At 44.1% G+C, this 22,423-nt stretch overlaps 1 protein-coding gene across 1 annotated transcript; it reads right to left on the bottom strand.

Annotated features, from left to right (window-relative positions):
- Positions 1-15,782: 15,782 nt before the first annotated feature.
- On the bottom strand, positions 15,783-21,105 carry bsx (brain-specific homeobox). Its single transcript, XM_070893116.1, has 3 exons — positions 20,844-21,105; positions 17,530-17,720; positions 15,783-16,040 (listed from the first exon to the last, which is right to left on the bottom strand). The coding sequence occupies exons 1-3, from the start codon at positions 21,103-21,105 to the stop codon at positions 15,783-15,785; spliced, it is 711 nt and encodes a 236-aa protein (XP_070749217.1).
- Between the last annotated feature and the right edge of the window lie 1,318 nt (positions 21,106-22,423).

Genomic DNA, 22,423 nt, shown 5'->3' with positions numbered 1-22,423 from the left:
CAAGTCTCCATTATTTCTTGATTTATACTCCATCCAACAGTGTAGCTATTGTTAGGGGGCCTGTAGACTATGCCCACCAGTGACTTTTTCCCCTTATTCCTTATCCCCACCCAAACTGATTCAACATCTTGATCTTCTGAGCCAATATCGTTTCTCACTAATGCACTGATCTCATCCTTTATTAACAGTGCTACCCCACCTCCTTTTCCTTTCTCTCTGTCCTTCCGAATTGTCAAATACCCCTGAATATTTAGTTCCCAGTCCTGGTCACCTTGCAACCACGTCCCTGTAATGGCTATCAGATCATACCCATTTGTATACATTTGTGATGTCAACTCATCTATTTTGTTGTGAATGCTGTGTGCATTCAGATAAAGAGCTTTTAAATTTGTTTTTTTTTACCATTTTTTCCTGCTTTGACCCCACTTTCTGATTCACTTTTATGTTTATACATTCTGTCCCTTCCTATAACACTCTGGTTTTCATTTCCCCTGTGCTACTCTGATCTATTGCCTTCTTGTTATTCTTTGACTTAAATTTTCGCTCACCTGAATCCACCCTACTACTTAGTTTAAAACCCTCTCTACAGCCCTAGTTATTTGATTCGCCAGGACCCTAGTCCCAGCACAGTTTAAGTGGAGTCCGTCCGAATGGAACAGCTCCCTCTTACCCCAGTACTGGTGCCAGTGTCCCATGAACCAAAACCCATTTCTCCCACACCAGTCTTTGAGCCACGTGTTTAACTCTCTGATCTTATTGACCCTATGCCAATTTTCTCGTGGCTCAGGTAGTAATCCAGATATTACTGTTATGATATGTAAACCTGTAAATACCATGTCAAACCAGCAGAGGGCTTATCACTTGGAGTCCCAAGGGATCCCACAATCCCTTGGGAGCACCGGTATATAAGGCGGCCTCACAGGCTGGAGAGTCACTCTGAGATCTGTAATAAAGGACTATGGTCACACCTTGCCTTGAGCTTGCAGTATCTGGTCTGAATCTTTATTCAAGACAAATCAACTAGCGACGAGATATGAATGACAAACCGCACCGCAACAATGCAGAGAACCGTGGGCATCCTGGGGGAATTTTCGGAGGGAGATGATTGGGAAACCTTCATGGAGTGACTCGACCAATACTTCATGGCCAACGAGCTGGAAGGAGAAGTGAGCGCTGCCAAACTAAGGGCGATCTTCCTCACAATTTGCGGGGCACCAACATATGGCCTCATGAAAAATCTGCTCGCTCCAGCGAAATTCACAGACAAGTCATACGATGAGTTGTGCACACTGATCCGGGAGCATCTAAACCCAAAGGAAAGCATTCTGATGGCGAGGTATTAGTTCTACATGTACAAGAGGTCTGAAGGCCAGGAAGTGGCGAGCTATCTCGCTGAGCTAAGGCGCCTTGCAGGACATTGCGAATTTGAAGGACACTTGGAGCACATGCTCAGGGACTTCTTTGTACTTGGCATTGGCCATGAAGTAATACTTCACAAACCTTGAGTAAAGCCATAGCGATAGCCCAGGCGTTTATCGCCACCAGTGGCAATACCAAACAAATTTCTCAGCACACAGCTGCTGCTGCAAGTACTGCGAACAAAGTAATGTTGTTTTTGAATCGAAATGTACAGGGCAGGACTTACACACCTGCAGCTGCACGTCCACAGATGACTCAGAGTCCACCATCAAGGGTGGTGAATACAAGGCCATTAACACTTTGTTGGCGCTGCGGCAGTGATCATCATTTCCATTCATGCTGCTTCAAAGGATACGTTTGCAAGAGCTGTGGAACAATGGGACACCTCCAATGTTTGTACAGGCGTGCTGCAAACCCTGATAATCCTGCAAACCACCATGTTGCAGACCGAGGAGGCAGAGGTATATCGGGTGCACACATTTACCACAAAATGTCCCCCGATAATGCTGAAGGTTGAATTAAATGGACTCCCAATGTCCATGGAGCTGGACACGGGCGCAAGCCAGTCCATAATGAGCAAAAAGACTTTTGATAAATTGTGGTGCAGCAAGGCCTCAAGGCCAGTCCTGACTCCCATTCATACTAAACTGTGAACGTACACAAAGGAACTGATTCTGGTAATCGGCAGTGCTACCATCGTACAGTCCTACGATGGAGTGGTGCACGAGTTACCACTCGGGATGGTACCGGGCGATGGCCCCACGTTGTTCGGCAGGAGCTAGCTGGGAAAGAGACGCTGGAACTGGGACGATGTCCGAGCGCTTTCGTCCATCGACGACACCTCATGTGCCCAGGTCCTAAACAAGTTCTCCTTGTTGTTCGAACCAGGCATCAGGAAGTTGCAAGGAGCAAAAGTGCAGATCCATTTGATTCCGGGGGTGTGACCGATCCATCACAAGGTGAGAGCGGTACCTTACATGATGAAAGAGAGGGTGGAGATCGAACTGGACAGGCTGCAATGGGAAGGCATCATTTCGTCGATCAAATTCAATGAATGGGCCAGTGCAATTGTTCCAGTCCCCAAGGGAGACGGCATTATCAGAATCTGTGGTGATTACAAAGTAACTACCAATCGTTTCTCACTGCAAGATCAATATCCGCTACTGAAGGCAGACGACCTATTTGCGACGCTGACGGGAAGAAAAACATTCACGAAGCTGGACTTGGCCTCGGCCTATATGACGCAGGAGCTGGAGGAACCATCAAAGGCCCTCACCCTCATCAACACGCACAAAGGTCTCTTCATTTACAACAGAAGCCCATTTGGGATTCGATCGGCCGCGGCGATATTCCAGAGAAACATGGAAAGCTTGCTGAAATCAGTCCCCCGCACCGTGGTCTTCCAGGACGACATCTTGGTTACAGGTCGGGACACTGTCGAGCACCTGCAGAATCTGGAGGAGGTTCTTAGTCGGCTTAATCGTGTGGGGCTCAGGCTAAAATGCTCGAAGTGCATTTTCCTGGTTCCTGAAGTGGAGTTCCTGGGCAGAAGAATCGTGGTGGATGGCATCAGGCCCGCCGATTTAAAGATGGGGGCAATCAAGAACGCACCGAGAGCACAGAACGTGACGGAGCTGTGGTCGTTTCTAGGATTCCTGAACTATTTTGGTAACTTCTTACCGGGTCTTAGCACATTGTTAGAACCCCTGCACTTTTTACTGTGTAAAGGTGATGAATGGGTATGGTGTAAAAGCCAAGAAAATGCCTTTGAGAAAGCTAGGAAGCTGTTATGTTCAAACAAATTGCTTGTGTTGTACGATCCATGTAAACGTTTGATACTAGCATGTGATACGTTATCGTACGGGGTCGGGTGTGTATTGCAACAAGCTAATGAATGTAGGAAACTGCAAATGGTTGCTTATGCATCCAGAAGTCTGTCTAAGGCCGAGAGGGCCTACAGTATGATCGAAAAAGAAGACTTAGCGTCTGTTTATGGGGTAAAGAAAATGCATCAATATCTGTTTGGGCTAAAATTTGAATTGGAAACCAACCATAAGCCGCTTATATCCCTCTTTTCTGAAAGCAAGGGGATAAATATGAATGCATCAGCCCGCATCCAGAGATAGGAACTCACGTTGTCCGCATACAACTATGCCATCCGCCACAGGCCAGGCACAGAAAACTGTGCTGATGTTCTCAGTAGGCTGCCATTGCCCACCACAGGGGTGGAGATGACACAGCCCGCAGATTTAGTCATGGTAATGGAAGTATTCAAGAGTGAGCAATCACCTGTTACCGCCCGATAGATTAGAACCTGGACGAGCCAGGACCCCTTACTGTTCTTAGCAAAAAACTGTGCGCTCCACAGGAGTTGATCTAGTGTCCCGTTAGAGATGCAGGAGGAAATAAAGCCGTACCAGCGGAGCAAAGATGAAATGTCTATACAGGCAGACTGCCTCCTATGGTGTAATCGGGTAGTGATGCCAAAAAAGGGCAGGGACACTTTCATTAGTGATCACCACAACACCCACCCAGGCATCGTAATGATGAAAGCAATAGCCAGATCCCACATGTGGTGGCCCGGTATTGATGCAGACTTAGATTCCTGCATGCACAAATGTAATACGTGTTCACAGTTAAGCAATGCACCCAGGGATGCACCACTAAGTTTATGATATTGGCCCTCCAAACTTTGGTCCAGAGTCCATGTCGACTATGCAGGCCTATTCTTGGGAAAAATTTTCTTAGTGGTTGTAGATGCGTATTCCAAATGGATTGAATGTGTGATAATGTCGGCAAGCACGTCCACTGCACCATTGAAAGCCTACAGGCCATGTTTGCCATGCACGACCTGCCTGATGTCCTTGTAAGTGACAATGGGCCGTGCTTTACCAGTGCCGAGTTCAAGGAGTTCATGACCCGCAATGGGATCAAACATGTCACATCTGCCCCGTTTAAACCAGTGTCCAACGGTCAGGCAGAACGAGCAGTAAAAAGGATAACTGAAGGCTCACTGCAGATTCGCTTATCCCGATTCCTGCTTAGTTACCGCACAAGACCCCACTCGTTCACTGGGGTCCCTCCCGCTGAACTGCTCATGAAAATGGCACTTAAGACCAGGCTCTCGTTAGTACACCCTGATCTACACGAACAGGTAGAGAGCAGGTGGCTTCAACAGAATACATATCATGATCGCGCAAATGTGTCACGCGAAATTGAGATAAATGATCCTGTATTTGTGTTGAACTATGGACAAGGTCGCAAGTGGCTTCCTGGCACTGTTTTGGCCAAAGAGGGGAGTATGGTGTTTGTGGTCAAACTCTCAAATGGACTCACCTGCAGGAAACACTTGGACCAAACCAAACTCAGATTTACAGACTATCCAGAACAACCCACAATAGATTCCATCTTTTTTGACCCTCCAACACACACAAGTGGCAACTGACCTAGTGTTTGACCACGAAGCAGAACCCATCACCCCCAGCAGCCCAGCAAGGCCAGCCCAGCGAGGGCTCAACAAACGACTCACCAAAACCAGCATTTGCACTGAGACGATCAACCAGGGAAAGAAAGGCCCCAGATTGACTCATATTGTAAAAAGTTATACTATTGACTTTGGGGGGGGGAGTGTTGTTATGTATGTAAACCTGTAAATACCATGTCTAACCACCAGTGGGCTTATCCCTTGGAGTCCCAATGGATCCCACAATCCCTTGGGAGCACCGGTATATAAGGAGGCCTCACAGGCTGGAGAGGCACTCTGAGATCTGTAGAAAAGGACTACGGTCACACCTTACTTTGAGCTTGCAGTCTCTGATCTGACTCTTTATTCAAGACATAACAATTACCTTTGTGGTTCTGCTTTTTAATTTGGCCCCTAGCTGCTCATAATTCCTCAGCAGAACCTCTTTCTTTGTCTTATCTATGTTGTTGGTACCCACATGGACCACGACAACTGGATCTACCCCCTCCCACTCCAAGTTCCTCTCCAGCCCTGAGGAGATGTCATTGCCTGCCTTAGCTCATCTGCTGCTGAAACCCTCATTCATGCCATTGTTACCTCTAGACTTGACTACTCCAATGCTCTCCTGGCTGGCCTCCCACATTCTACCCTATGTAAACTTGAGGTCATTCCAAAACGCAGCAGCCCATGTCCTAACTCGCACTAAGTTCCACTTCCCATTACCTCTGTTCTCGCTGCCCTATCATTGGCTCCCAGTTAAGCAACTTCTCGATTTCAAAATTCTTATCCTTGTTTACAAATCCCTCCATAGCCTCACCCCTCCCTATCTCTGTAACGTCCTTCTGCAATGTCTGCGCTCCTCAAATTCTGTCCCCTTGAGCATCCCTGATTATGACGGCTCCACCATTGGTGGCCATGCCTTCAGCTTCCTGAGCCTTAAGCTCTGGAACTCCCTCCTTAAACCTCTCCACCTCTCCACATCTCTTTCCTCCTTTAAGATGCTCCTTGAAACCTACCTCTTTAACCTAGCTTTTGGTCATCTGCCGTAATTTCTTCTTATGTGGCTCGGTGTCAAATGTATCTGTTTTTTCTTATAACACTGCTGTGAAGTGCCTTGGGATGTTTTACTATCTTAAAGGTGCTATATAAATAAAAATTGTTGTTGTTGTATCTAACCCATTCTGCACTATAAATTTCTATGTTTCTTTCAGGGAAGGCAGTCTCCTCATATTTTAAATGTACAAAAATATAATTTATAGCACCTTTCAAGAGCAGATACGATCAGAGCAGCAATCACAATTACATATGAATTTAAATGAGTACAGTGTTGATCGGCTCAAACTTCTATCATTAGATTTCCGAACTGAAGATTATAAATGATCTAATGATTAAATATTTGCTCGCTTTGTGCTAGATTAATCATCTAATATTCAAAAATGCACCAAATGTTTATTCATTTAGCAATTAACCATCTTTAAATTAGTGTTGAAACCGACAGACAAACAATTAAGGTGAAAAATAAAAGAGATTGGAAGTTTGAAAATGTTGGAAAATAATCTAACTGTATGATTTGGTAATGTTAAAGCTCAGGCATTTGGTTCCCATCAACTGTAAGTCCACTTGATATGTTGGGTGCCTTGATCACAACTCAAGGATACACCACTCAGTAGTGAAGAGTTCTGTGTGATGCTGCCCAACTTGCCTTACTTGATAACAAACTATGGGGGCAAAATTGTCCTTTTTTATAGCCTCGTTAGCACATCTGGGGGGCACTAACAGGACGCAATACACATTTTGCTTGGCGGAAATTGCCCGAGAGTTTGCAGAGGTGCTGCCATTGCAGCGCCGCGCCCCGCAGTTAGTGCCCCGGGCCAGCGCGGAGCGACCCCTCACCGCACTGTGCCAACCCCTTTCGGGTGGTGCTTAAAGGGGACGGTGCCAGCGCCCCCGGCGCCATAATTTTTGTCGGCCGACTCTTGGGTCGGCTCAACGATGGAGACCCTAGCGTGTGCCATCCCGCAGCCCGGCTGGTGTTGGGCTGCTGGCCCGGTCACACACTGCCCTGGTAGTCTAGTGGAGGCCATCAGAGGCCTTGCAGAGTGTGCAGTGGCCCTCCCCTTTAATCGAAGGGGAGGGGCGCTGAAGTGCATCAGTGCTACGCAAAGTATCTGTGTAGCACTTCCTTCTGCGCCCCGGTTACCACTCCCAAAGGAAGTGCAGCCTGGGAGATTGCGCTCCACTTCCTTTGAGGGGCAGTAAGGGCAATTCCATGGCAGGGGCAGGACTTCCACACTGGGCGCTATAAGTCCCAGCCCCAGAAGCTAACCACCCTCAATTAGGGTGCAGGGCAATTTTGCCCCCAATGTCCTGTGTATTGTCACATGGACGTTACTGTGAGCACAACCGTTCTTTATTTTTGACATTGGTCTTAGCACGACAATCTGTGGTTGGGAATAGGCTTTCCTCCTCTGAGGAGATACATTGAGCATATCAGCTATACCAGAGAGATTTTGAAAGATCCAACACCTCATTTGATATATTTTTTAAGGCTTTTTATGTTCACGAAGGCAAGAGATGTTAGTGATGGAGATGAAGTTTTTCTGTTTTTTGCCCTCAGTGTCAGCATTGAGTATTTTCCAGGTTAGGTGTATACTAGAGGGCTGATATTATGAATGGACATACTCCCCATGATTCTCCAGCCATTAATTTGAATAAAGCAAGGCTCTGTGCCAAGAACACACAATGATAAAATCATGCTTTACAATTAGAAGCAGAGAGAAATTCATTCCCCCAGTAATATGCCTAAGCACTAATGTAAGTTTCTCCATTTTCCTTTATGATTGAAATTGCCCATCGATGCTAAATCATGGGCAGTTTTGTGCTTTGGACCAACACCCAGGAAAAACTAGAATGAAATTACCAAAACTTAAACTAGGGCCTTGTAGCCAATGGACAGATAGAACTTGTGTCATAGAAACATAGAAAATAGATGCAGGAGTAGGCCATTCGGCCCTTTAAGCGTGCACCACCATTCAATAAGATCATGGCTGATCATTTGGGAGTGGATTTGAACCCATACCCTCAACACTGTATCAGGGCCTTATTATGTTATGCACTTCAGAAAAGAGAATTACTTATTAAAAAATTTAAATTATAGAAGTTTGGAAATTGTTCATTTTACTTTAGCAGAAAACATACAGCTTAAGTAACTTAACACGTGTATTCTTCCCCCAAATGTTTTGTATTATGTGCACCATTTATCTCATGAGGATACCGTAATGCATTTCAGTGTAATTAATTTCATCACAGTAAAAGGTTTGGCCAAATAATTTTTGATGAGGATAGTGCTTTTTAAATCTACTTATAGTGAACTCGGTTATTAAAAATGTCTTACTCTGTAAAGCCTTTTATTTAGCCCCAGCTAAAGCTCCATTGAAAACCAATAATGGAACTCAAGCCTTATTAAGTAACTATCTGGACAGTCCAATATGTTCCCAATTATAAGGTTAAACTGTACTACACAGTATGCTGCCTGCTTCTAATGTATTTTATCATTGCAGCATATTTCAAATTGCATGTCTTATTGTATTGTGTACTTTGTTGCCTGGGAAATTGTGTCATTAATTCATGCCATTAACCAAGCAGGTGAACATAGGGACATTGGAACAGGAGCAGGCCATTCAGCCCTGAGAGCCTACTCCGCCATGCAATTAAATCATTGATGATATGTACCTCAACTCCATTTACCCACCGTAATTCTATATCCCTTGATACCTTTACCAAACAAAAATCTATCGATCTCAGTCATGAGAGCTCCAACGGTCCCAGCATCCAAAACCTCTTGGGAGAGAGTGTAGGTGGTTCTGGGGAGTGTTGTGCCTTGGGTGTCTCTCTCTGGGCTTCTGCCCTCACAGCTTATGCCTGGCCTGTGAGGTACCCTTAGTGCTGCAAGAGCACCCCTGGAGAGACTGTGCCCACAGCTTATGAAGGGGGTTTTGAGACTCGTGCGTCCCCACAGCTTATGACTAGCCTGTGAGGCACTTGTGAGTGTCAAACACTCCTAACTCCTTTCTTCCCTAGCCTGTGGCACACAGTTGAGCGTTTTTGGCTTCACAGTACAGAGTCCCTTTTCCCTGTTTCTTATCAATAACCATGACTTCTCCCTCTGCTCCCATGTCCACTGTGCCCCATAGACTGTGATTCCTCAAGTCTACTAGGATCTGGCGAGCGATGTTGAAAACGACCCCCAAGATCTCTTTTCCCACCTGTTCCCAGTTCATCAGGTTGCACTTCCATTGTGTTTGGAGTGCTCCTAAACAAACTGCGAGCGGGACTGAGAAAAACCCAGCCTTCTCATTTCCTGTGAACCCACCTAGTTGATACGGCACCCCGTTTTTGATAGAGGTGAGGTTGTAGGGTCCTCCGAATGGACTATGGTGCTGGAAGCGCCGGTGTCCAGAAGGTAAGTATCCAGTACACATTCAACCTCCATCTTGACCCAGGGTCGTCCCCAGGGGTCGTATTCTAGTGGGCACAGGTATGCAGGCTGTGTCTGGGCTAGTCACGGCCTCTGTACTGGCAGGGTTGCTGGTGCTTCCCTGCCTGTTGCCGTGGCTACCTTCCCAGTCCCCTCCAGCGGTGTCCTCACTGCAGCTACTATCTCGTCACGGGATGATGAGGAGCTCCCTCCACCTCCCCCACTCTGGGCAGCTCCTGAAGGAGTTCTCCCCGCATATCTCTTTGCTGGGCTCCTGCAATCCCTTTTAAAATGCCCAGCTTTCCCACACCCTTAGCACACTCCCTCCTTATCAGACGAGCGGCCACCCTCCTGGTGCCATTCCCTTTTGGGAATTGAGTTGGGTTTTACTTCATTTACCCAACCTTTGGAGGTTTTCTCCTCCTCCCCTCCTCCATTTTGTTGGTTCAGTGCCAGTTGCCTGACCACTGCTTCCTCGGTCAGGTTGAGGTCCCGGGAATAGAACCACAGCTCTGCCCTGGCCTTGAGCCAGGGCAAGCAGTTCGCCACCAGCATCCTCAGCCAGCGGCCGGTCTGCACTGGGGAAAGATTTGCCCGGTCGAGGAGCTCCCCATAGGCTGCGTGGTATACCACCCACAGCCTGTCCGCAAATGCCTGCAGGGTTTCCCCTGCAAGCTACCTTGTCCTTTCGACCCATTTCGAAGCCGATAGCTTCAAGGACGGCCCTCTGGACCTCAGCAAATGTGCGCTGCCCCCTCCGGCATTCTGCCGGGAGGGCCTGGTACAATTTGCTGTCAAGAGAGAAGAGCAGCAGCTTGGCTGTCTCTTCCTCGTTGCACCCATTAATTTTCCCTGCCTGCACCACCTCCATGAAGTGGATAGACGGATCCCCAGTGCGAGTGAGTTTGGCCAAATGGGCCACCATGGCCCTGAGTGATTGAACTCCATGGGGAATAATAAAGTCACTCTCCCACGCTCCCCGACCTTGGCCACCTGCCTGTGGAGGACCGTACTTGCACTACCTGACCGGGCACATCTGCCCCGGTTCAGGATCTTTCTGCGCTGGTCCCTCCACCTCCGGCTGTCCCACCATACCCGGTGCAGCAGACAGTACCTGGCCGCCTGATCCCGCCCTTAACTGACCCTCGGCAGGCACCCCACATCCCTACTGCCAAACAGGACATATTGGTCCTGCCCCAGCCCTGGGTATGTTACTACCTGCGTGCCCCGCTCCTCCTGGTACCCCACCGGACAAACCATCGGTGCCTCAGGAGGTGGTCAGGCGTCCCTTGCCTTTGGATTCTCCTCTACCCCCCAATACTCTCCTTTGTCTCCTGTGGACCCTCTAGGTCCTATCAGGGCGACCATCCCCTTTGGCTGGGATAGAGCGTGGGTGAGAGTTTTAATCCTCTCCTGGCAGGGACTGTGATCTGCCTTTTGAAACTCACTGTTACTGGCCAACTTATAAGCTGCCTGCACGTCTTTTAATTTATTCTCCAGTTCCCTAATTTTCTGGGCGTACCGAGAGTTCCATTCCTGGAGGGACCCCTCACTACCCTTGGCCTCAGTGACCTGACACTGAAGATAGTCCTGGCTATTTCGGAAAATCTCCTCCAACTGCCTCTTCCTTTGCTGCTCCTCAGCTAATTCGGCCAGCAGGTTGTCCCCAAACGCAGCCCAGATAGCAGAGAGCTCCTCTGATTTCTGAAGACTCTGTTCCAAGTCCTTCACTCGCTGTCGAGCTTTCAGACTTGGCGGGTGAGACAGATAAGCCAGATGACCTTTTCCACCCTGCGGTTGTGGTCCTTCCCTGCTGTTCACTGAGCAGTAGCATCCACTGGGCACTCTGTCCATGTGAGGGCTTGCACCCAATGTTTGGTGAGGTTCACCTTGCCAAAAATGTATGAGGAAATTCTCTCCTCCATTTTAGTTTCCTCTCTTATCACCTCATCTGTTATATTGACATCTCCTGTTTGCTTGTGTCCTGCCGCGGTCGCCATGTTCTATAGAGGGTTCTGGGGAGTGTTGTGCCTTGTGTGTCTCTCTCTGGGCTTCTGCCCTCACAGCTTATGCCTGACCTGTGAGGTACCCTGAGTGCTGCAAGAGCACTCCTGGAGAGACTGGCCACAGCTTATGAAGGGGCTTTTGAGATTTGTGCATCCCTACAGCTTATGACTAGCCTGTGAGGCATCTGTGAGTGTCAAACACTCCTAACCCCTTTCTTCCTTAGCCTGTGGCACTGAGCATTTTCGAAGCACTCCTGGCTTCCCTTACACTGTTCTGACCCAAGACTCACGATCAGGAGATGTAATACAACAGAACTGAGACAAGGCGATTCCAAGAGGAACTTTAAGCTTCCAATTTATTTGACAAACAGCAATACACCAACAAAACAATCCCCCTAAATCCCACTAAATGGACACAATGAAAATTTTTACACAAGTTTAACAGCAGCGCAATGTCCAACCTCCCATCTTCCTGACCTAACTGTATTGGGAGTTCTGGGGACCAGAGATTATACTCACCACAGCCTTTACAGTCTTTCCAGGTCAAAATGCGGTTTCGGGTTCTCTTTTTGCTATCTTCAGGATCTTGAAGTTACTTTTTTGGTTGTGATTTTCTTGGAAACTTGGTTGTTGTTGCGTCTACCTGAGTCCAGCTCTCAGGGGAAGATCCTTGTGGAAAAAGAAAAGGTTCAGTCTCCAGTAGTGAAAGGAGGCTGAACTGATGCCGTCTCGGGATGGTGGTTTGCTTTTTCCGTCTTCGGTGGCTTCGGACACTGGTCTTCCTTCTGTGTCGAAAGGCTGACTGCTTGCTGGAACACGAGAACGGAACCACTTGTTGGCGCAGAAACCCCTTCTTATATCCAGTTAGCCAGCCAGACTTTCGTGCTGAAATAAATCCTTCCCACTGGTGGGCTTGTGATTTTTGAAAAATGCAGCAGTGTTGGATTTCGCGGGGTTTTTCCACTGGCCATCTCTTATGTTAACCTAATCAAGGGTTGAGTAGGTGTTAATTGGGTTGGCAGGGTGTGGGCCTCATGTAGCCATTGTGTAGGCCCTCGGTTTGTTTTGGGTTCCCTAGTTTTCTTAAGGCCTGCATAATATCCCTCCATAGTGTAAACGTGGGGGAGACAATAGCCCGGCATCGGTGATGAGTCAGTCCCGAGTTTTCGATCAAGAGCACTTCCATTGGCTTGGAGTCCCTTGCTTTGGGCTGACTCTGTCCCACCATTGGCCCTCCGGTGTCCTCCCCCATCCAATCACTGCTCTGCCAAGGCCACACCATCTCGGTTTCAATCCACATCTGGTTCTGGGTTCCCTGTTCCTTCCAGGACACTGGCCTGCTGTTTTATTGTAGCACAGACAGATCCCACAGCACTTTTCCTTCTGGGTAAAATATGGGGTTTTCGTCCTCCCCTAGATGAGTTCCAGATTTATACTGCCCTTTGTGTGAAGAGGTGCCGCCTGATTTTGCTCCCAAATGGCCTGGCTCTAATTTTAATATTTTGTCCCTTGATTCTTGATACCACCACCAGAAGAAATATTTTCTCTATCTACCCTATTGAATCCTTTTACCATTTTAAGTTATGAGAGATGAAATGTGTGTGTATGTGTGAGAGAGAGAGAGAGAGAGACAGACAGATTTGTACTGTGTTCGGCTAATGCGGCCATTTGTGAAAGTGATGAACTTGGTCCAGTTTCCTGACATCAACAGATTACCTTAAATGCAGCTCTTGGATTTGGGCTCATGGCTGTGGAGGCAGGTACTTACAGAACTGGGTCATGTGGCAACATTTCTATCCCAAAAGGAATATATATAGCAGTAATATAAAATTACTAATTCGATTATTTATTGCTATTTTGTGAAGAAATTAAAAATTTATGTCATATTGATGTTCTATTGTAGTTCCACATCAAAAAGCTAGGTGGATAAATTTGCAGAGTAAAAAAAAGACTTGCATTTATATGGCGCCTTTCACGACCACCAGACGTCTCAAAGCGTTTTACAGCCAATGAAGAACTTTTGGAGTGTAGTCACTATTGTAATGTGGGCAACGTGGCAGCCAATTTGTGCACAGCAAGCTCCCACAAAGAGCAATGTGATAATGACCAGATAATCTGCTTTTGTTATGTTGATTGAGGCAGAAATATTGACCAGGACACCAGAGATAAGTTCCTTGCTCTTCTTTGAAATATTACCATGGGATAATTTACATTCCCCTGAGAGAGCAGGTGGGGCCTTAGTTTAACATACCATCCAAAAGAAAGCACCTCCAACAGTACAATGCTCCCACAGCACTGTACTGGAATGCCAGTCTACAGTGGGACTTGAACCCACAATCTGCTGACTTAGAGGTGAGTGTGCTACTCACTGAGCCACAGCTGACAATAGAATATGATTATCATTAAGACATATGGTGTTTAAGTAGGCTGTACAAATGAAAAGCTGTTAAGGCTGTTCCATACTCAATGAATTGTTTTCCTGTCGCTCTTAATTTATATCACCATCATTTTACAATGGAGACTGGATAAAGGCATACATCATTCTCGTATAGATGTCCAATACACCGCTCCAATTCACTGCCATTCCATCAGAATCCTGACTAAAGAGTAATTGTCATGCAACCATAAATTTTCTTTAGAAACTACAATTTTGTAAGTAGGATTTAACTGAAGATCACTTTAGAGCTTAGAAGAGTGGAATAGCTCACTATTTGTTTACGATAATTGTATATTCAATGTTACCTTTTCATGCATGCACACTTATCAAAATATATGGAAATTTGCCTGAAATGATGAACAACCTATCTTGAAATTGAATGCTGGTCCTTATCTTATAAACAGATCAAGGTGAAGGAACAGATATTTTGGAAATGGATGTAATGTGGTTTGTTTCAATTGATGATTATTTGTAATCAGGGTTCATGTATATGATAGTCATTGTTAAAGAAAAGAATAACATTGCATTTATATAACATCTTTCAGGACCTCCAGATGTCCCAAAGTGCTTCACATTCAATGAAGTGCAATTGAGTTTGATATCATAGATTCCAAAGAGTGATGTTAAAATGCAGTAATTTAATTCCATTAAGGTTTCTATTGATATCAGTCAACTGAGTATGAAGCTTAATGCATTTAAACGCATCTTCTGAAGCCTGTACAGTATTATTGCCTTTAAATGGCTGCTTGGCTGTTTCCTTGTTATAAGAAGTGTGTGCTGTTTAGTCACAGTTTGAATATTGTGTTTGGAGTAACTTTACCAATACTATCAGGGAACTGAGTGCAGGGAGACATTATGTGGACAAAATGGTTGATTATATTCAACCTGATTATAAGTATCAAATAAGTATTAAGGCACAGCCTTGTATTCTTCAGTGGATTCTTGGCAAATAACACGCACACAGTATATATAGTATAGAGTACAACACTGTATATGTTATGTAGAGAATATTAAATACAGTATATATTATACATAGGATAACACATACAGTATACTAGACTAGCATATACACTAAATATTATACAGATTACATATACCATATATTATATAGAAAATACCATATACAGTATATAATATAGAGAGAATAACACAAACTAGATTTTTCTCCCTGTTTGAATGTCTAGTTGGTGGATTAAGCTATCTAGTTACACAACTTATGCCGAAAACACAATAAATAACATACAGTATCGTGTCAAATCATTTGTATTATTAATAAGCAAAGTTGTATTGAAATGTGAAATTAATAAATGCAGACTACATGTACAAATCCAACACTGCATTTATTTGTTCTAGCTTAAAATCTTAGCATTGTGTTTTTTTTAATTAAATCGTATTTACATAAATTATTTGTTTTGGTGGGGAAATCGGTTGAGAATATGGAACTGAAATTCCCTTCAAGGACAGACAGGTATAAAACATTGAAATCCACACCTTTAAAACCGAATACATGGTTGGAAATATTATCATTGTGGTTCTTTGGACGGCAAAACTTTTAATATAGGAGTTATTAATTACATTTTAACTTCGTGTAAATTAATATTTTATTAACATGAATATAATTTAAAATGTTGACAAGATGCAGACGTTCTACAATACAAGTGCTACAAAATTATCCCCCAAAAAACTAACAGCTGTTAATATAGTACAGATAAAATCAGCCATCATTCCAGCCGAATTTATTTGCAACAATAAACTTGAAATAAATATTAGATTTGCGTTAATTAACTATATACAGAAAAGAACATCAGATTTACAGACTATCAGAAGTACATGGTTCAGGGATCGTCACATCAGGTCGGTGTTGCAGCATTGATCCTCCCAGACCCCTCACAACCTCAGCAGTTTCACAGTACTTTCCATGTGGACAGTAGTTCTTGGCGATGTAGTATTTATTTCGTGATCTTAAGTTTGAATCTTATTTTACACTATATGATCAGCAGTACAAATATCGTCATCTTCAATAATGTCCACATCATCTTCATGGTCCTCTAAAAGAAATGCGTTCTGGCTGCTTAAGGATTTCATCTCTGATGAACTTTTCTGGTTTAATTCCGTCTCACTGACGCTAGAGTCGAGACGCTGGTCATCGGTGGGTGAGTTTTTCTGACCGTGATCATCCCGAGTCTTCCTTAGCTGCTTTTTATGTTTCATTCTTCGATTCTGAAACCACGTTTTGACCTGGAAAACAAACCAGCAAGAAGCTCAAATTATAGGAGGAGACGGGATCAGTATTGACCCAGTGAGTTTAGATGTTACTCCTGGTCGAGAATGTGGATTGGTTCCGCAGTTGAAGGGGAGGAATTAGCAGCGATTACATTGGACAGAGTTTGGGATGCAGAAACATTTTAGAAATTCTTTAAATAGAACTGCTTCTTGTTTCCAACATTATTTTTCATAACCAAATCCAATGTTTTTCCTTTCAATATTTGTAGAAATATTTAACTTGATTTATTTCTGTTTAATATTGAATTATATTAAATGTCTTGCAACAAACATTTAATTACACATGTTAAGAAACGCACTAGATGCTCAGCGACTGAAACCTTTAGCTGGCAAATATAAGATATTGTGGGTTAAAAAACTGCAGGAAGCATTTCACTGTCCGATTGCATTCAGTGTGGATTTCTCGTCACAATGAATATTAAGGTATACATGTAATATTAAATATGTATAACTCAAAATTCGAGATTAAAATTCCCAGCGTCAGATATTCCTGAAAAGATGTGAGTATAAAGTCCCATAGTATTTAATTTCAGAATTTTGAAAGTAACTGTGAAAATATGTGTAGTGAACGAACCGTTGAACATGTAAAGACATATTTCGATCAGGACAATCTCAAAAATCGATTACCAGTCCACTTTCACCGCAGTCATTTCCATTCAAATCCCATAATGTGCCGTTACTTTATAAATTATCACTATTTTCATGAATAATCGCTTCATAATCTACAGGTTACATTTTAAAGCACCCCCGTTCTGAGAATTAGGTTTAGTTTCCGGACATATCGACGAGGAATTTAAAAGTGTGGGTACTCCCAAGTTTCAGTGACGGTGTTTCTGTGTATTTGTTTTGCGGGGGAGTGGGGGCTTATATTGAGAGCAGCAATTTGTGAATTGGTATCGTGTGGAGCCAAGGAGAATCCAATGGAGAAGTGGGGTTTATGCCTTCTGACTTCTGGGGGGAAAATACAAAGGGCTGGATTAAAACTTGTCTGAATTGGACTCCATTCGGGGCCACACAACTTTTCTAAATGTGTTTCTGGTTACCAGGCCGTGTGAGTGATCAGGGCCGGGGCTCTGTCTGATAGAAGTACCCGGCCCATCCCGGGTCTGGAAATCGCTCTCAACAGTAAGAAACATGCCTTAACATTGAACCAGCAGCCAGCAGCTCACTGATATCTCCCCTCATTGTACTGAGGCCAAATTCTCAAGGAATATTTGGTCGAATTTCTTCCCACCAGTTTTTATCTCAGTTGATTTGTATTTAAAGATCTCAATTGGTTTGACTTCTCTCAGATGGAATCAGTGTATGTGTGTTTTGAGATTATTTTTGATAGCAGTCTTAAAGACATGTTTGTATTGGGGGAAAGTGGAATTCGGTTGTCTGGAGGGCTGCATTATATCCTTTCGTTCGCCTCCTCCATCTCCCTCCCTCCCGCCGGCTGTACCTGTGTCTCTGAGAGGCTGAGCGCCGACGCCAGTTCCACTCTCTCCGGGGTGGACAGGTAGCGCTGAATCTCGAAGCGTTTCTCCAGCCCTGAGAGCTGCGAGTCGGAGAAGACGGTCCTGGCTTTGCGCCGCCGGCAGTGCTTGCCTGGGAGCTCAGGCGGGTGTTGGAAGAGAGCGGGCACATGCATACCTACTGATAAACAAAGAGACAATACTTCGCTATGAATATCCTTCCCAAATCAGTGTTCGGCACAGTAAAAGATTCCTTATGTAACTATTTAACCCTGACTCACTTGGCTCACAAGAGTCTTATGGCCTATTGTGACTGTCCTGCTCCAAGATTCGCAAGATATTCTGAAATTTGCCACTCACTACATCACCATGGGCGGCAACAAATCCTGCAACAGCCCCCAGGAATGCTGTCACCTTTTAAATATTCTTTCTGCACAGATTTTATAAATATCTTTAGAACAAGACAATAACAACAATGACTATTAAATTAGGCTTTAAATCAAACGAAAGCAACAAGGAGATAACGTGTATCTGACAATATTTGACCCTTTACTTGTCTAATAATTTCTGCTAAAATACCTTTCTGTTACAAGACAATGATACATTTGAAAAGTAGCACAATTGAGGGAGTTAGTAATCCCACTAACTAGTGCGAACGGTTAAGGGGGGGAGCGTGACTGGGAAACGCACTCGCCCCCGCTATCATAAATTGACTTCCAGCCTTTAGTGAAATAGAATTTGGCCTATTCTAGAAACTAAGATGTATTTCAGATGGATTCGCCGGTTCTGTTACTTCGGTTTATTAACTCGCTAGCCAATTAGAGGCATTATCTGTTTGTTGTTTAAAGAATTACCAAACCATCGCCAGTAAAACGCTCCGGGTTCATTTTCCACATTCACTGATTTTTTTGAACCACTTGGCGTCCATCTTGGAGTGTTTGTGGGTTTTGTATGTCAGTGAAATAAAACGCGTGTTTTATCTGTAAGACCCGCTGTGTTAGCCCTGTAGAACAGGGCACTACTGGCTATTGCAATGAGTAGTAGAGCTGTTGGCTAGAGTTGAACTCGTGTCTAATTATTTAGTGTTATTTAGTTTTTTTTTCAAATAATGAAGCGTGATGTGGTAAAATTAAATTCTCATAATAACTTTGGTAAACAGATATCGATATCTCTCCTCAACCTGCCCACTAAGTCCCACCGTCTGTAACACTTTTTACGAAGTTTCGAATAGTGTATATCGTTTTATTAAAGATTGGTTTTGTTACAAGTTAGTAGCTGGTCAGTTAAATTATAAACAGACATAGCACTAATAGCTATATTTTGAACAATTGCTGTTTTCTTTCATGTCTCTCCTAGAATCATAGTTGCTCATTGGTTGCCGTTATGAAATGTTATTGTGGGTTTTTGTGCTTCGAGCAGTCTTCGTGCCGTACAAAATTCAGTGTTAAAATAAAACACAAATGAGAACCGGAGAATCCCTTTGAAATACACCCTAGATTCCAGAATAGGTCAAACTCTATTTCACTAAAGACTGGAAGTCAATTTATGGTAGCGGAGGTGAGTGCGTGTCCCATTACGTTCCCTCCCTTAACAGTTCGCGTTAGTTAGTGCGTTAATCTGCATATTTATGGTTACTAACTCCCTCAATGTGCAGGAATATTATAGGAATTATTGCACTTCAGTTAAAAAATAGTCTACTAATAGATGCACCCATCAGTGTTTGCTCTTGTACAGACTCACTCTCGCCAGCTGAATAATACTACAGGTATTTTGCACTCTGCAGTCCCCTAGATATCTCTTTCAAAGTATTGACATGATTTGCTGCATGGCCTGTGGTCTAAGTCCGGTATAGTTAGTAGTAATTAAATAAGCAAAGCTAATATTGGTATGAATATGACATTTAAAATTCAATGAAAAAAAACACAATTTGTGGGAGCTATATTTCAGATTATAAAATATAAATTATAATATGTGATTTTGTTTCTCTTTTGAATAGTAATATTTTAAATATATCGTTCAGTTTAGATAGTTTCAATGCTTGTAGCAAACACGCTAATATTAACTTTATATAGAATAAAAACAAGAGTTTGGCTTCAGAACGAAGTTTGGGACATAGATTTTCGATTCCACCCTGGCGAAAGGATGCAGTTTATCCGATGTCCGCGTTCATCTTACCCGAATACAGCGGTGATTGTTTTATCTAGAGTCCGGGGAACAGGGTGTTTGGAGAGCTGAATGTCGGGTTCAGGGGAAGCTGGATTCTCCCTAACTCTCAAAAAAAACAGTTCAATGTTGCGAAGTAATCAAGGAAAAAGGCGCGTGGCAAAAATTCCAGTTATTATTGAAGTTTGAAGCAAAATAGAACAATCTGAGAGAAGCTTTCTAAACAGAAATACACAGGGGCCATTCAAACAACTGCAAATATAGCCATTTCATTTGAAATACATTTGAAATATTTAAAATTAATTGTCTTAAAATATTGCAGAGACCATTGCCTTGCGATTTCTTTACACCACAAGACAAGGGATTTTAAAACGGTGATTAAAGCACTTTAAAATCTTGAATGTCGTGCCCCTCGCGTCTGTGTAAACAAACGTGTCTGTATGCGAGCTTTCATTCATAAAATGAAAGAGATTTAATCGCTGTCAATTATATTTATACATACCGTCAGCATTGTATTTGTCTGGGATCAGATTACTTTCAAACTGTACAACAGATAACAAACTTTAGCAACAATTCCACTTTGAAACAGGCGTCCTTTTAAAAAAAACAAATTCATCTTTGTCTCCTAGTTCGAAATAAAAGTTTTGTGTATAACTAAGATCCCCTATTTCCTTATATGGCGCATTATTTCTGTGTATTGTCCCTGACAGGAATCGCAGCCGCAATTGTGCAATGGACCAGCACCAGTTACTGCGCCCTGTTTCTGGGCCTGAGCGTTTTATTGCTACATGAAGTGTCCAAAGCGTTTATTAAATTGCATTGTTTCACGAATTCATATATTCCTAAATTGCGCAGATTTCTGATGTCTCGAGCACATTTGTGAAAAGTTTGCATGGTGCGAGAATTATTAAATAGTATAATGTACTCGATTAAACCTTTGAAAATATTTAGAAATGTGAAATTTGGAAATATGAGTACTCCCTCTTAACGCGGCGGTCTCCACAGATTCAGTACAGATGTCGTTATGCGCACACTGAGAAATGCCCATTTAAGTTCAAATCGCGTTCCTTTTCCTAGCGCCCATAGGTGCTGCCTTTCGCTGTCCAGTTCTCATGCAGTAACCGACAGGTAGACTTACCAGGGGAGGTGAGGAAGTAAGGGTGATGGTGCTCCGGCTTGTGGAGTGGGTGATGAGGGTGAGGTGCCAGTATGGTTGGGGTTGGCATTATAGGGTATCCATACTCGAGCAATGGCACTCTGGATGCCAAGGAACTGGCAAAAGAAACGGGAGGGGCTTCCCTCAGAGGCTTGGGTTTGTGCAGTAAAATATCTTCGATGAAGAAGGAGGTTGGCCGCTGGGCAGACACTTGATGTAACGGGGACGTGAAATTCAGGTTCATCTCTCCACTTCGCTGGGTGCTCTCAGTCCAAAGGGGTTTTCTTTCTTTCGTTTGTTTTCTTGTTGTTACCGAAAGTCCTCCAACAATCTCTTATTGCCGAGACTCTGCGGAATGTCTTATTTTAGATGCCACAGGTTTGTTGGAGGTTGGGAGACTATTTACCGAAGTAAAAGATCTGCACTTCAGCATGAAATAGGACTGCGATCAGCCAATGGGGAAGCGGCAGGGCGGAGGCTGGGACTCAATCAGCGAGCTGGCTGGAGATGGTGGCGCAGGTAGCGCTGGTTGTCGGGAACTGACCCAAGTGCTGAAAGGGGCCATTTCAGTGAGATACACTTTGAACGCTTTAATCGCTTTTTTTAAAAGGCATTTGTTTTCCTGAACTAAATTGCGTCTGTCGTCAATTTCTAAAATGAGCTCCGCCCTCCAGCCATAAGAAATACCTCCTGCCCGTTGTGTACCTGCTCAAACCTTCCAAGTCTACCTGTGCTCCGGCAAACAGGGGCAAGTTTAAGAGGGAACACAAACCCCTGGGTAAACTCAGCAGGTCACTCAGCATCTGTGGAGAGGATAGGCATTCCTGGCAGTACACATCTGACAGGCTAACTTCCTCAGTGGGTAACACCCTCGCCTCTGAGTGAGAAGCTTGTGGGTTCAAGGCCAGGTCCAGGGACTTGAGCACAGAAACCTAGGCTGACTCTCACTCCAGTGCAGTGCTGAGGGAGTGCTGCACTGTGAGGTGCTGCCTTTCGAATGAGATGTTAAACCGAGGTCCCTCTGCTCTCTCAAGTGGACGTGAAAGATCCCATGGCACTAATTTGAAGAAGAGCAGGGGAGTTATCCCGGTGTCCTGGCCAATATTTAACACTCGATCAACATCACTAAAACAGATTATCTGGTCACAATCACATTGTTGTTTGCGGGAGCTTGCTGTGCGCAACTTGGCTACCGCGTTTCCTACATTACAACAGTGACTACACTTCAAAAAGTACTACATTGGCTGTAAAGTGCTTTGGGATGTCCGGTGGTCGTGAAAATGCTAGATAAATGCACGTCTTTCTTTTTTTAGTCTGTTCCCTCTACAGATGCTGACCTATTGAGCGTTTTCTGTTTATGATTTCCAGCTTCTGTAGTTCTCTGCTTTTTTGTTCAGATTGAAGAGCTATTTGTCTTTGTTAAAATTGTTTCCAATTAAATCCCTAGATAATTAAAAACATGGGATTGCAACACTTGTCATATTTGGGCGTTTTGCGTTGTACGGTGCATGGGCATTACAGAAGATAGTGGCTGACTACACCAGAATGTAACAATCATAAAA

The sequence above is a fragment of the Pristiophorus japonicus genome, chromosome 11 (genome assembly GCF_044704955.1).
Source record: "Pristiophorus japonicus isolate sPriJap1 chromosome 11, sPriJap1.hap1, whole genome shotgun sequence".
NCBI lineage: Eukaryota > Metazoa > Chordata > Chondrichthyes > Pristiophoridae > Pristiophorus > Pristiophorus japonicus.
This window is presented reverse-complemented; position numbering and strand designations above follow the sequence as displayed.

What these genes read in the sequence shown, in the direction of transcription:
- bsx (XM_070893116.1), bottom strand. Translation starts at nt 21,105, where the DNA reads ATGAACCTGAATTTCACGTCCCCGTTACATCAAGTGTCTGCCCAGCGG. An exon ending in TTACTTCCTCACCTCCCCTG is followed by an intron (nt 17,721 to 20,843) that starts GTAAGTCTACCT and finishes GTTTATCAGTAG; the next exon opens with GTATGCATGTGCCCGCTCTC. An exon ending in TCAGCCTCTCAGAGACACAG is followed by an intron (nt 16,041 to 17,529) that starts GTACAGCCGGCG and finishes TTTGTTTTCCAG; the next exon opens with GTCAAAACGTGGTTTCAGAA.